Source organism: Sinocyclocheilus grahami, unplaced genomic scaffold, assembly GCF_001515645.1.
Source record: "Sinocyclocheilus grahami isolate Dianchi unplaced genomic scaffold, SAMN03320097.WGS_v1.1 scaffold247.1, whole genome shotgun sequence".
Taxonomy (NCBI): Eukaryota; Metazoa; Chordata; class Actinopteri; order Cypriniformes; family Cyprinidae; genus Sinocyclocheilus; species Sinocyclocheilus grahami.
In genome coordinates, this window is record NW_015505426.1 from 272,281 (window position 1) to 284,773 (window position 12,493).

Consider the following 12,493-nt stretch of genomic DNA (forward strand, 5'->3'; position numbering starts at 1 on the left):
ATATATATATATATATATATATACATTTTATCAATTTGTGGGTAACTATCTTTTGAGCTACAGAAACTAAAAGGTACACTCTTAAAAATCAATTTTCCAAAAAATACATTTTAATAATTTAAAGAACCACAATAATTTTCCACAATGAAGCACATTTTCTGTAATGGTAAGGTTGGATGGATGTTAAAGGTTCTTAAAGGAACCGCATATGCTAGTAAAGAATCTTGATTTTTAAGAGTGTACAGGAAGTGTGTTCATTAGCAGCACAAATGCCAGCAATGATGGAAGAAAAAAGTAATTAATAGAGATGAATGAGTCATTATCAGGTATTTCTTATGTCGTTTAATAGCACAAGGTATAATCCTCATTCGTAAAGCTGTCAGATATACACTAATGTATCCATTACCTCAAACCATTAACATACAACATAAATGCATTAACACAAATGTGCCATTGATGCTAATGATAATTAAGGAAATGCCATTGTTAGTGTTTCATGAGAGAAGTTACTTGTGAGATTGTCTCATATGGTATCTAAGAGAGGAACACACATAGAAGCACTTTACCTCATTAACATCAATCAGACAAAAACACAGAGATGATATACTGTATGTGCCAAGTGCTCACAATAATACATTTGCACATGGCTGGTTCTAAAATGTGCACTGACAAATAACAATTAGCCATAAAGCATACAACTGCAGCCTGCCAACACAATAAGACAAACACACATGATAATCAAGACCTATTAAAACTGTGAAGAAGACCAAGTAAAAATATTAGTTTAATGCAATATTATATTGATTGCTAAGTTTTTGTAATAACAAATTACATATTAATCATAATGTACTACCATTCAAAATATTTTTTTTATGCTTTTGGAAAAAGTCTCTTGCTTATCATGTCTGCATTATTTGATCAACAGTAATACAGTGAAATATTATTACAACTTATAACAACTTTTTCCTATCTTAATGTATTTTAAAATGTCATTTATTCATGTGATGGCAAGGCTGAATTATCAGCAGCCATTACTTCAGTCTTTAGTGTCACATGATCCTTCAGAAATCATTCTAAGATGCTGATTTAGTACTCAAGAATAATTGCTATTATTAATGTTTTAAAAAATTGTGCTGCTTAATGTATTCCCAACTATTAGTATTTATATATGGGCCATTTATATAGAATTGGTGCAAACTGCTGTCCCACAACCAAAAACACATTTAAAAAGCATTTAAGTATTCAAATATTAGATGTTTACTAAGTGTCACATTCTCTGTCACCAGCCCTCTCACTACAGGCTTCAGCCTCTGACCAAAGTCCAGTACAGGCCCCAGCCATTGACCAGTGTTCAGGGCACATTTCAGCCCTCGACCTGAGTCCATTGAAGGCTCCAGCCTATGACCTGAGTCCCAGACATTGTGCAGTGAGTAGCCTGAGTGAAGGACCTATTTTAAATCCCTTTCCTAATAAATCTAGTACCCACATCACAGCCAGGAGTGCCAAACCCAGTCCCAGAGAATCTAGTTCTCTAGTTTCGGCCAGGAGGGCTGTTCCCTGCTCATGTGAATCCTGTTCCTTTGTCACGGCCAGGAGTGCCGTTCCAGTGGATCCAGTTCTCCAGTTTCGGCCAGGAGTGCAATTCCCAGTTCCAGTGGATCCAGTTCTCTAGTCATGACAAGGGGTGCAATTCTGTCAATTTCCCTCGTAACGGCCAGGAGAGCCGTTTCTCCTTCAATGGAGGTCGAATCCCTAACCTCGACTCCTGTACTCTGGTGGTCATCAGCTCCACCTTGGTTGCCTTTGTCTGCTCCCCCATGGCTCCCCCTTTCTCCACCAAGGTCCCACTACGGCATAAGGACACACCTTTGGGAGGGGTACTGACACATTCTCAGTCACCAGCCCTCTCACAAGCTCCGTCATTAGCCCAGACCTACATTTCCCAGCAGCCTGTCTGGTTCACACCTGCACCCTGTCCCTAATCAGCACACCTCTTACTGATCACCTCATTCCCCCACGCTATATAAACTGTCACCAGTCACATCACAGTTGTCTGGTCTCGTTGCAGTTTCTCCAGGCTTCCAACCTTACATTTGTTCACTTCTCCAGTCTAGCTACCTGCCAACTGAAGGAGACCTTGTGTATGGATGGTGAAGTTTGATATCTTCTGGAGTTTTGGTGAACATTAACCTGTCTACTCATCTGAAGTACCTACCTGGATTCCCCTACCTGTTCTTCTGCCATCTACAGTTCATTTGTCCTTATATCCTTATACCTGCAAGGGAAAGAGAACCCAATTATCATGAGAAGTCATTTGAACTCTATGAAAACTGGATACTTACCTGAGTTGCTGTTTGGAATTCCCCATGGGATATTTCTGTTCGACTATCCTGCTAAAGCAGAAAGGACCGTTTAAGCTATCTTCCTTTATGTTATGATTAATGTCCAGTCTGAACGTACCTGCTTCAGGTTGCTTCTGCTGTATAAATAAACATATCCCAGTTATCTTACCTGTGCTTCTCCCAGTCTGTTTTGTGACACTAAGATCCTTCTATTCTCTATTGAAACCCACAATAATATTTAAAATATTAGTAAGCGTAATATAAGTAAAATCATAATTTATTGGGTACTTTTAATTGGGTAATTTAATTTTAATTTAATCTGATTCTCAGCTGATCACATCTACCTATAGGGATACGACACCTATCGTGGCATTCCTATATAAGCTGTATTCAGTATTATTCAGCAGCTATTCAGCTTGCTTCAGGGGAAATTAAGCATCGCTGCTCGCAAATCAAACTGTTGCAGCGTGTTTCAGAACATCTGAAATCCACATCTAAGATAAGTGAATGCTGTTTTAATCCATATCGCTGTGTATATTACCTGGTCTGCTAATTGAAAAAAGCATGTTTGCAGCAGCATTTACGCATCTGTGTTCATACAGCTGGAGCAACACGTAGTCTAGAGCATGTAATCGCTCTGAGGACACGCCGATAGTTAAGGCCATGAGAACAAGTTTAAATGAAACACGCATTCTCGTGTATCGACTGAGCGCTCAAATGGAGACAAGGGATTTAAATATAGTCCAATTATTCTAAGCAGTACAAGCAGCACCTTTAAAAAAATAAAAAAATAAAAAATACAGGTAACTCGTTTTCCTCTGTTTCCTCACTTGCTGAGCTTGGGGTGACGCTTCCCCCATAAATATATTAAGCAACATTTCCTGCTAAGTTTCTTATTTCATTTGCTTAACGCTATGTTGGCAAATATGCTATTGTCAAATATTGCTCGTTGTTTATGGCTAGTTGTTCAGTAACATGTTGGTTTGCTAGGCACGCCGTAGCTTAGGCTTATTGGTTGTACTTTGACACACTGGTAACATTAACGTTACCGTTTAAACTTACCACAGCTGAGACTTGTTTTTAAATCTGTTTAAGACTGTCTGATATGAAGCAGGCTTGCTGCTTAAGGCTCATCTAGTATTGAGGATGCTGTTTCATTAAACACATCCTGTGTTTAAGTCTGTGATATGCTGTTGCTTAAAGCTATACAGTGTATCGGTAATGTGCTTGATACTTAACTTGTAGTATGTAGATTTTGCTACTAAAGGTGTTATTAAATGCTAACGATTATCTGGATAGGGCAACATGCTGTTGCCTAAACTTTGGGTATTGACCATATGCTGTACTGCATTAAAGGGGCATGCTGCTCTTCTCAGCTGCTTATTAAAGAAGAGCACACCTTCACTGCTTCTCTTCTTAAAGGGCATGCTGCCTCAGTCTATGCTAGTTCAGAAGGTCTTTTGCTTTAAAGCTATTTGGGTATTGGGATTTTGCTTGCTTGTTAGGGCTTATCTAGTGTTCAGTATCATGTTTGTCGCTAGACTTGCTTGTTGCTGTAAGCTATTTTTGTATTTTTTTTCTCCATTGTTGTTTTTAAAAATATATTTTGAGTTCAAAAAAATATTTATTTTATATTTTCTTTGTAAATTATGAAACTTTGTTAAAAAGATGTGTCCCGCATTTTCCATGTCTACCAAAATGGTGTATGTTTTAGTTTATTGGCTAAGACTGAAATTAACTACACCCCTACATTTATGATCAGGAAATATTTATGTGTCACTCTCTCTCATAGCTACAGGGTGAATAGATAGGCCCCATCATTTTGAGGTAAATGTGTTCAAAAGTCTGAAAAATCTGTGTGTAACTCTAAGGAACTTCACTACCGAACACCTTTTCTTCTGCAATTAAGCACATTTTTTGGGAGTTATTCCATATTAAATTTTTATGTGTGTACAACTGTTCAGAACTGTGCTAGCTAACCATGCGCTGATTAGCATCTTTGAGATAAAAGTATCTAAAATTGTCACTACCGAAACATTTGGTGTTGTTTCAGTAGTGACATTGTTGTTTTTTTCGGTATTATCCCATACAATTGTCATCATGACAAAAGGGAACACACAATCATATTTGGGGAAAATAAACAAAATTTTAGTACAGTTATGCAATTTTTTTGTATGTTTTAGTAGTGTTTTAGTATGCAAGTTAAAATTCTGTAATGCAATGTAGTCACTACCAAAGCATAACTGTGTAGGGATTTCTAGTACATGAACGGACACTGCTATGCCCCATCAGCCATCATGAGGTTTGCTAATCACCCAGCACATGACTCCAATATTCTGAGCGATTTCCTGTCAGTCTTGTTAACTCATCTACTCATGAGATCGAAACTAATTCAATCAGGAGACAACAAAGCTTTCTTTGTATCTGAACAGGAAGGTTTGTTCACAACATATAGAAACCACAATGTCTTGTGACCACCAATGGATGGAACTATTATGTCCAAACAGGAAAAGGACAGTAATTTAATCACGCCCTCGGGCCTGCAAGCACGGGATATACAGAGTGACGCCACATGACTTATTGACCATCTGCTTCCTGCCACTGTCTGAAACCTTTACAAAACTTCTCTTACAACAAAAGAAACAGAACCTTGCATGACAATTTTAACAGACAATCGTTTAAAACTCATAAGTAGTGTATATATATATATATGTTTGCTGTGTTTATTGTAATCTATTAAGTTGAATCGATATTTTATAACCCTTTTATTTAGATAAAGTGATTAAAGGTACTCCGTGTATGCCAGATATGCAAAGTTTAGGCTTGTGGGAATGGTCATGATATTTAAGTAACCTTGGTATGGATGAAAATGTTTTATTTTGAACAGTGTGTGTTGTACGACACTTTATAAGACGGTATTAAAACTTGCAGGAATACGCCTAACTGGAAACATGGGATTCATGCATAATAAGGAACAGTATTGGGCGTGGCTAAGCCCTGCAACAGCATCTGATTGGACAACGACCTGTGGGCTGGACAAAAGTCAGCCTGCTTAAAATTGGACACAAAGCTCTCTGGCTCGCTCGCTCTCTCTCTCTCAAGACCTTTTGGCTTTCACCTTGGTGAGCGTGACAAAGCGCCCCCACGCCGAAACATCGCACAGCGAGACCATCTAAGAACTCAAACACTTCAGTGAAACTTCGCGATCTTCAAAGAACTTAAAGTCTTTCAAACTCAGACTGTTAGTAGAACTGCTCAAGCCTCTGTGTCATCAAGAAACCAACCAATCCAACGAGGGATTAGCAGGACTGCTGAAGCCTCTTCTGTAACCCGGCAACCAACCAACCCAATGAAGGCTTCCCCAAAGGACGTCATCCAAACGTTATTCCGGCGCCAAGGCGACCAACCAATCAGCAACGGAATTTCCCTCCAGCAGCCATCCAGGAAGCCTGCGTCAGCAACAGGAAATCATCTCAGCTTTTAAGCTGTCAACCAAAGCAAAACACAAGTAAACGGACAAAATCTTATCTCTGCTGAACTGGTGTCGAGCTAATTTAAGCAGTAAACATAAGCCAAATATCTGCTTTGTGATTCTCTCGGGTTGAATTTAAAACCACTCGTGGAAACGAGTGTTAGAACTTTGAAACTTCATGCAACTCCGTTAACTCATTCCTTCAATTTTCTGAGCTGTATATGTGTGTGTGTGTGTTTTAGCCTAGTTTTAATGTAATCTAGAATAGCCAATAAAATTCATGTTTCATTTATAAAGAATCATTGTCTGGTGTCATATAATTTTAAGGTTAAAACCTTTGACAAAGATCACGTTACCTAGCTCGTAGCTTACTTATAAGAGAACGTTATTACCCGTGGCCGGGGAAATTACATATTCAATTTGTTAAAAAATACTGAGGTCACGGCTCGCTGGACGACCGTTGATTTAAAGTGTAAAATAACAAATTTGAAATCAGTTTTAATCAGGTGGACCTCGAATTTTCAGATCCGAGTCCTTTCAAAACCTGAATGAATTAATAATAATTAATTCCCTAAAATTAAGTAATCAAGTCATTACAACTGTCACTACCGAAAATGTGCAGTCACTACTGAAACATGTTTTGCCAAAAATAAAGTATACTGAATTATCAAGATGTTATGATAGTTTTTGGTTCAATGTATATTCAAACTAATGAATCCTTAACTTTGAAATCAGTATAATCAACTGTATGCCTTTTACAAAAAAATATTGGATTCAAAATGCAACAAAATAATAAAAAAAGGAATTGCAAAAAAATATATTTACAATGTAGATGTAGGCAAAATCTTAATAGGTCAATATAACCCTCTAATTAAATTATTATTGCTGTGATTCATTAGTGACAAATTTGGGGAGAGGACAAATATTCCAAAACATTCTGAAAATACAATATGAGAATTAACTGCGCAATTACTATATGTGTACCTTGGATATTATACAAGTTTGGAAAAAGACACATTTTTTTATCAAGTTTTTTATTCTGTAGAATGGCCCATATACGGTACTTCCTGGAAGCAGCCACAAACTCAGTCACACTCGCACTCATGATAGGAGTGTATGTGAGGTAAAAGCCTTCAGGAGAGGGTCAAGTAAGGAGGCGTATAATTAAATTTTGACTGAACATATCTTTCCAGGCGGTTTCCTCTCTGTCAACTCAGATTACAGAACATCCATAGGATGCTTTCTGACTGCCCTGTGTCCCTGTGTGTAAGAATGGACAATAAAAGCATCTGAAAATTTTCTGGTAACGGTCTGAAGATTAATTATTCTGATTATTATACTTTAAACTAGATGTTATATTCTGAATATAATGTGAGTGAGTGGTCAATGATATAGTGTGTACTAGACTCATACTAGCCCAAGTCACAGGAACCCTACCATCAAGAATCTGTGATATTAAGGTCTGTAGATATGGCTCTGTTGCCTCCTTTAACATAAGGATGTTTCAGCCCATTATATCATCCACCAAGCAAAATTATTAGTCTGGTCATAATTCCTTAAAACCTAAACATAAAAAGATAGAAAAAAAATAACTTTTTTTTTTTCAAATAAATTAATGCTTTTATTCCACAAGGATGCATTAAATTGATCATAAGTTAAAGTCAATACATTTATAATGTTACAACATATGTATTTTTTTTAATTCTCAAACAAATGCTGTTGAACAAATGTTTTGAACTTTATATTCATCAAAGAATAATGAAAAAAATATATATTATCATACTATTATTATTATCATAATAATAATAATAATAAAATCATACCGACCCCAAACTTTTAAACAGTAGTATATAATGCCATTTTTCAGCATGTACAAAATGTGCTAGAAATGTGGCACACACATACACACAGAGACATTTCAAAAGTTCAATATGACACTGAATTCAAATGAGAAATTTGGTGGTTTAATTTCACAGATGGATGCAAGTTATGCTGAGAGATACTTTTCATTACATTACATTTCTAAATGTTTCTTCTTCGGTTCTGGCTTTACACAGCTTTCTTGTATCTTTCTTATTCACCCACCCACAGATTGGATGATTGGAGCAGACCTCAACCTATTACGCCTGTCAGGCCCCATCTGCACAGGCACACAACATGTTATTTCACCATCTGTGTGTTGCACCATCCAAACGCTCACGTCTGTGTTGCTGTCTGGAGCTCACAAGATGCAGTGATACGTAATGACAGTGCAAAGACACAATTCTCACTTCAACTTTATAATGGCATGAACATAAACATGCACAAACATGCAAACACACTGTTTTGTTTTACAGTTAAAAGGAAACATACACTGTTGTGATGTCTTACTGAATGTGTTCAGGGTAAGTGTGAGAGGAGATGTGTGACTGTAACATCTGAGTCAGCATCTATCTCTCACACACACACACACGCACACGCACGCATGCACACACGCACGCACGCACACACAAACACACACACACACACACGATACATCTACTTAAAAGAATGTCCTTCTTAGTTAATGAAATATTAACTTCATCTGTAACATATTACCACAGACAATAATATTAGACATGAAAGAATATAAGCACTTCAGTAAAACATCTCCATAATATTTTTAAATATCTATAAAATCTTGCCCTATAGACATCCAGTGTAACTGTACAAATCTAAATATACATTTTTGCTTATTTAAAAAAAAAAAGAAAGGGGCAATATTATCTGTGGAAATGTCACATATCATGGACACTACTGACAAAAATTAGCCTCTCTTGAACCTGGAACATTGCTTTAATTACAAACCCAATACAGATGCCATTATAGGCTCTTTACAAAAACAAATTAAAATGCTTTCCTTATTATGCGTAGATGATCATTACAGCAAAGAAAGCAAACTTAATTTAGATGGTGGTTATCAGCTCTCTCAAAACCTGACAACATAACCATATTCATTTCAAGTAATGCGTAATTTCATTCAATGTTGCCATAATCAATTTTTGTGAGTGGAAAGCTGGGGCTACATCTCTTGAAATATAGCTAAGCAAGAGACAATGGAACTCATTATTTGCTGTTACCATGAAATACATGCTGATATCTGGTAAAATGAAATCTGTGAGTCTGATTTTTCATACAGCAAACATTTCATGGAAAGAACATGAAAAGGAAACTCGCTGAGAATAAATCATGGTGGAGAATCCATGCCTCAGGCACGGAGCGAGTGTATGTGAGAGAAAGAAAGTTATGAAGAGAGAGGGAGACAGCAAATAAGAGAGTGTGAGACAGTATGAGCGAAAAACCGCTAAGGATGATGGGATGTATTTTCCTGATTGATTCATATTGTGCTGCACACCACTGATTCACACTGCTGTCAAGGCACAGTTACCCAAAATAGTAGTAATTATTATTATTTACGCTCCCTTGTGTTGCTACAAATCTGTATACTGTTATTTTTGCTCCGATAAAAGGGAGAAACTCTAAAGAATGACAGTTTGGGTTTGGACTTTGGAATGACATGATGATAAGTTAATAAAGAGAGAATTTAAATTTTTTTTGGGTTATCCCTTCAACCCACATGCATTTAGACCACATGACACACACAAACTATAAATAATCAACATGCTGTAGATATTCTCACCATCCCTCTCACTACACCAACTTCTCCTTATTCTTCCTGCTCTCTCCTGTCTTTCCAATCTCGCTTTGTGAAAAACTCTAACACACAGTCATACATGCCATCAATTCTCTATTGGGCTAGGTAGATATTCAGCAGTCATAAAAGCCAGCATTTAATAAATCAAACAGGGATGAAAAAGAGTTATCACTGCTCAAACATATATAAATATCTGGGTAAGATGTTAGCCAGGGCTGTAGGCAAATATGACACTGAAAGTGACAAATGCACCAGATATTTAAAATGCAGATGCAAAATTGCTAATGCTAATAATAATAGTAATAATGTTGAATAAAGTTGAAAATAATGTTTAAAATAATGTTTGCTTAGTTTGAGAAAACACAACTGTTATCCTGTTAGACAGCCCCACTTTATTTTCTGACACGGACTAGTATTGCCATTAAAATACACAAATAGCTTTCATTCACTCCGGAACACCGTCTTGCTTCATATTTCTACACACTCACTATATTAGCACCAATTTCAACATATACTTTATTTTTTACACCTTTATTCACCTTTCACTCTCAGTGTGTCTACATTATGGGGACCATATGTCCCCACAAGGACAGTAAAACCTGAAATCATCTTCATTGTGGGGACAAGCCAACAGTCACCTTGGGGCAAACAGCTTTATAAACATATTAAATAACAGATTAATGAAAATCTAAACATCTCTGAAGGTTAGGTTTTATTTGCATAGAACTTTTCACATTACAGGTTGTTTCAAATCAGGGGAACTCCTCGAGATATTCAAGTCTATGAGGAAAAAGGTTTAAGGCAGTTTTTTAAGAACCTATGTTGTCTTAAGTACCCCCACAGTCCCATCAATAATGCTCAAGCACCTATTCATAAACACAAATCCAGAAAATTGTGCCTAAAATCTCTTTAGTATTACCATTTAGCATTATAATTTTAAAAGCCACTTATAAACAATCAAACAATACAGTGTGTGTAAAACAGAATCACGTTACATATATTTTTTTGTTTTATTTCCTTATTTCCATGTGCCACTTGTAACCTGCTTGAACGATATGTGTGTGACCATGTGCGCCAGCAGGTGTGGTGTCTCCCTGTCCAAATGTAATTGCATAACACAGTGTATTTTGTAACATGTCCATTTACCAGGAAGTACAGACATGGCCCCTCTATCCTTAAGTATATGTATTTACGAAGATGTATGTGTTCAGGTATGCTCGAGGACACTTACCTGCTCTTTTGGCAGGTGGCGCAGATGTAGCCCCTCTCGCTCTGATTGTAGGTGCGGCAAGATTTGCAGACGTTGTAGTGGCAGTCCAGACATGGGCGCTTGGGGTTGAGCAGGAAGGTAAAGGGAGAGAAGCAGCAGAAGCAGCAGTGCTCGTTGAACTTGTGCTGCTTGGACAGAAGCAAACAGCGACTGCCCTCCTCCTCCAGCTCCTGCTTCATTTCACTACAGAGAAGGAATGGGGGGGGGTTGGAGAGGAGGGGTTGGAGGAGAGCGAATGAGAGAAGGAGTGGGAGGGGATAAAGCGAGAGTAGGGGCATGTGAACAAGGGGATGGAGAGAGAGAGAGAAGGAGAGAGAGAGAGAAGGAGAAAGGTGAGCAAGTGCATCTGAAGGGAAGGTTGAAGGCGCACAGTCATGCAGAATAATTGGAGATTCTGTGAGGAATGAAAAATTAAAGTAAGAATAATTCTGCAGATGTGTGGGGCATACAGATACAGTCTGTATAATTTCTCTTTCTCCATCTCTGTTTATACATACATACAAACAGACACAAATATGAGGATAAAGTCACAACAGGGCTGGACTGGGACTGAAAAAAAGAACACAGCAGATACGCACTATATGGCTGTGTTCTGAAACCTAGTGAGCTATATTAATGGTTGCTTTCAAAACACTGCTTCATGAAGCTTCAAAACATTTATAAATATTTTGTTTTAAATTATTGGTTTGAGTCTTGAGTATCAAACTCACCAACTTATGTGATTTCAGCAAATGAGGCTTTGTTACTTCATACTTTGTTACATCAAATTGTTTCAAGCTTTGGGATGCTTCTCAAACAGAAGGCTGTATACTAGTGAGGATGCATCTATCCTTCTGAGGCTTCAAGGCTAGAATCCTGCTCATGGACATGGCACAAAACATACTGTTAAAATTATAATTTGAAGAATACTTTCTATATCTATTACAATATGACATTCTATTAATGCAGTATAGGTAGGGACAACCATCTGTGGTCTTCCGGTGGTTAATATTATGCACAGTTTACCATTATGTGATTCATTTACAGCTAAAAACAACAACAACAACAACAAAACATAAATTCTAATGATTTATGACTAGATGGTGTTGATCTGGTGATCCCATGAACTAGTATCTACAGTTTTATAATGAATTTCAATACTTTTGCATGTATAATACACAAAGGAGAATATTACTTAATTGATTTTACCAATAGTTTGCCAAGCTTTGCCAATAAAATCAAGTACTACAAATGAATAAAACACAAATTATACAGCACATTCATATTTAATTATATTTAATTATTTACAGATAACATTTAATAGATTATACTTTTATTAAAATATTTGAAATCAGTCACTTTTATTTCTATATATACACAGATTGTCAAAGCAGCTTCACAGTGATAAACAGAAAAATAACAGATTCAGTTTTGGAAACTCAACTATGGAGACAATTCAGATTCTGCTGTAAAGCAGCTCTAAAAAGATAATAATGTCATTATTCCGGTCAAGTCAGTTCAGTGTTGGTTCAGTTCTGATTAATAACAGTGTGAAGTTAATCAATTTCATCAATTAAATGAAAAACGAGGTCAATTCATCTATAAGCAGTTCTACAAAAGGTAGCAATGTCATAGGTCAAAGGTACAGCGAGGAGTACTTGTCCTTCGGATTTACCAGTGCTGGTCCTGCTGATAACCCCACGCCTGTCTATGTGCTATGCTCAGAGACCCTTTCTAATGAGGCACTGAAACCATGT

The 12,493-nt window shown here is 37.0% G+C and overlaps 1 protein-coding gene across 1 annotated transcript in view; it reads right to left on the reverse strand.

Annotated features, from left to right (window-relative positions):
* Positions 1-10,936, reverse strand: part of LOC107598185 (rab effector MyRIP-like) — a 184,349-nt gene extending 173,413 nt beyond the window's left edge. The window contains 1 exon segment of the mRNA XM_016289460.1: positions 10,719-10,936. Coding sequence (XP_016144946.1) covers positions 10,719-10,936 — 218 coding nt within the window.
* Between the last annotated feature and the right edge of the window lie 1,557 nt (positions 10,937-12,493).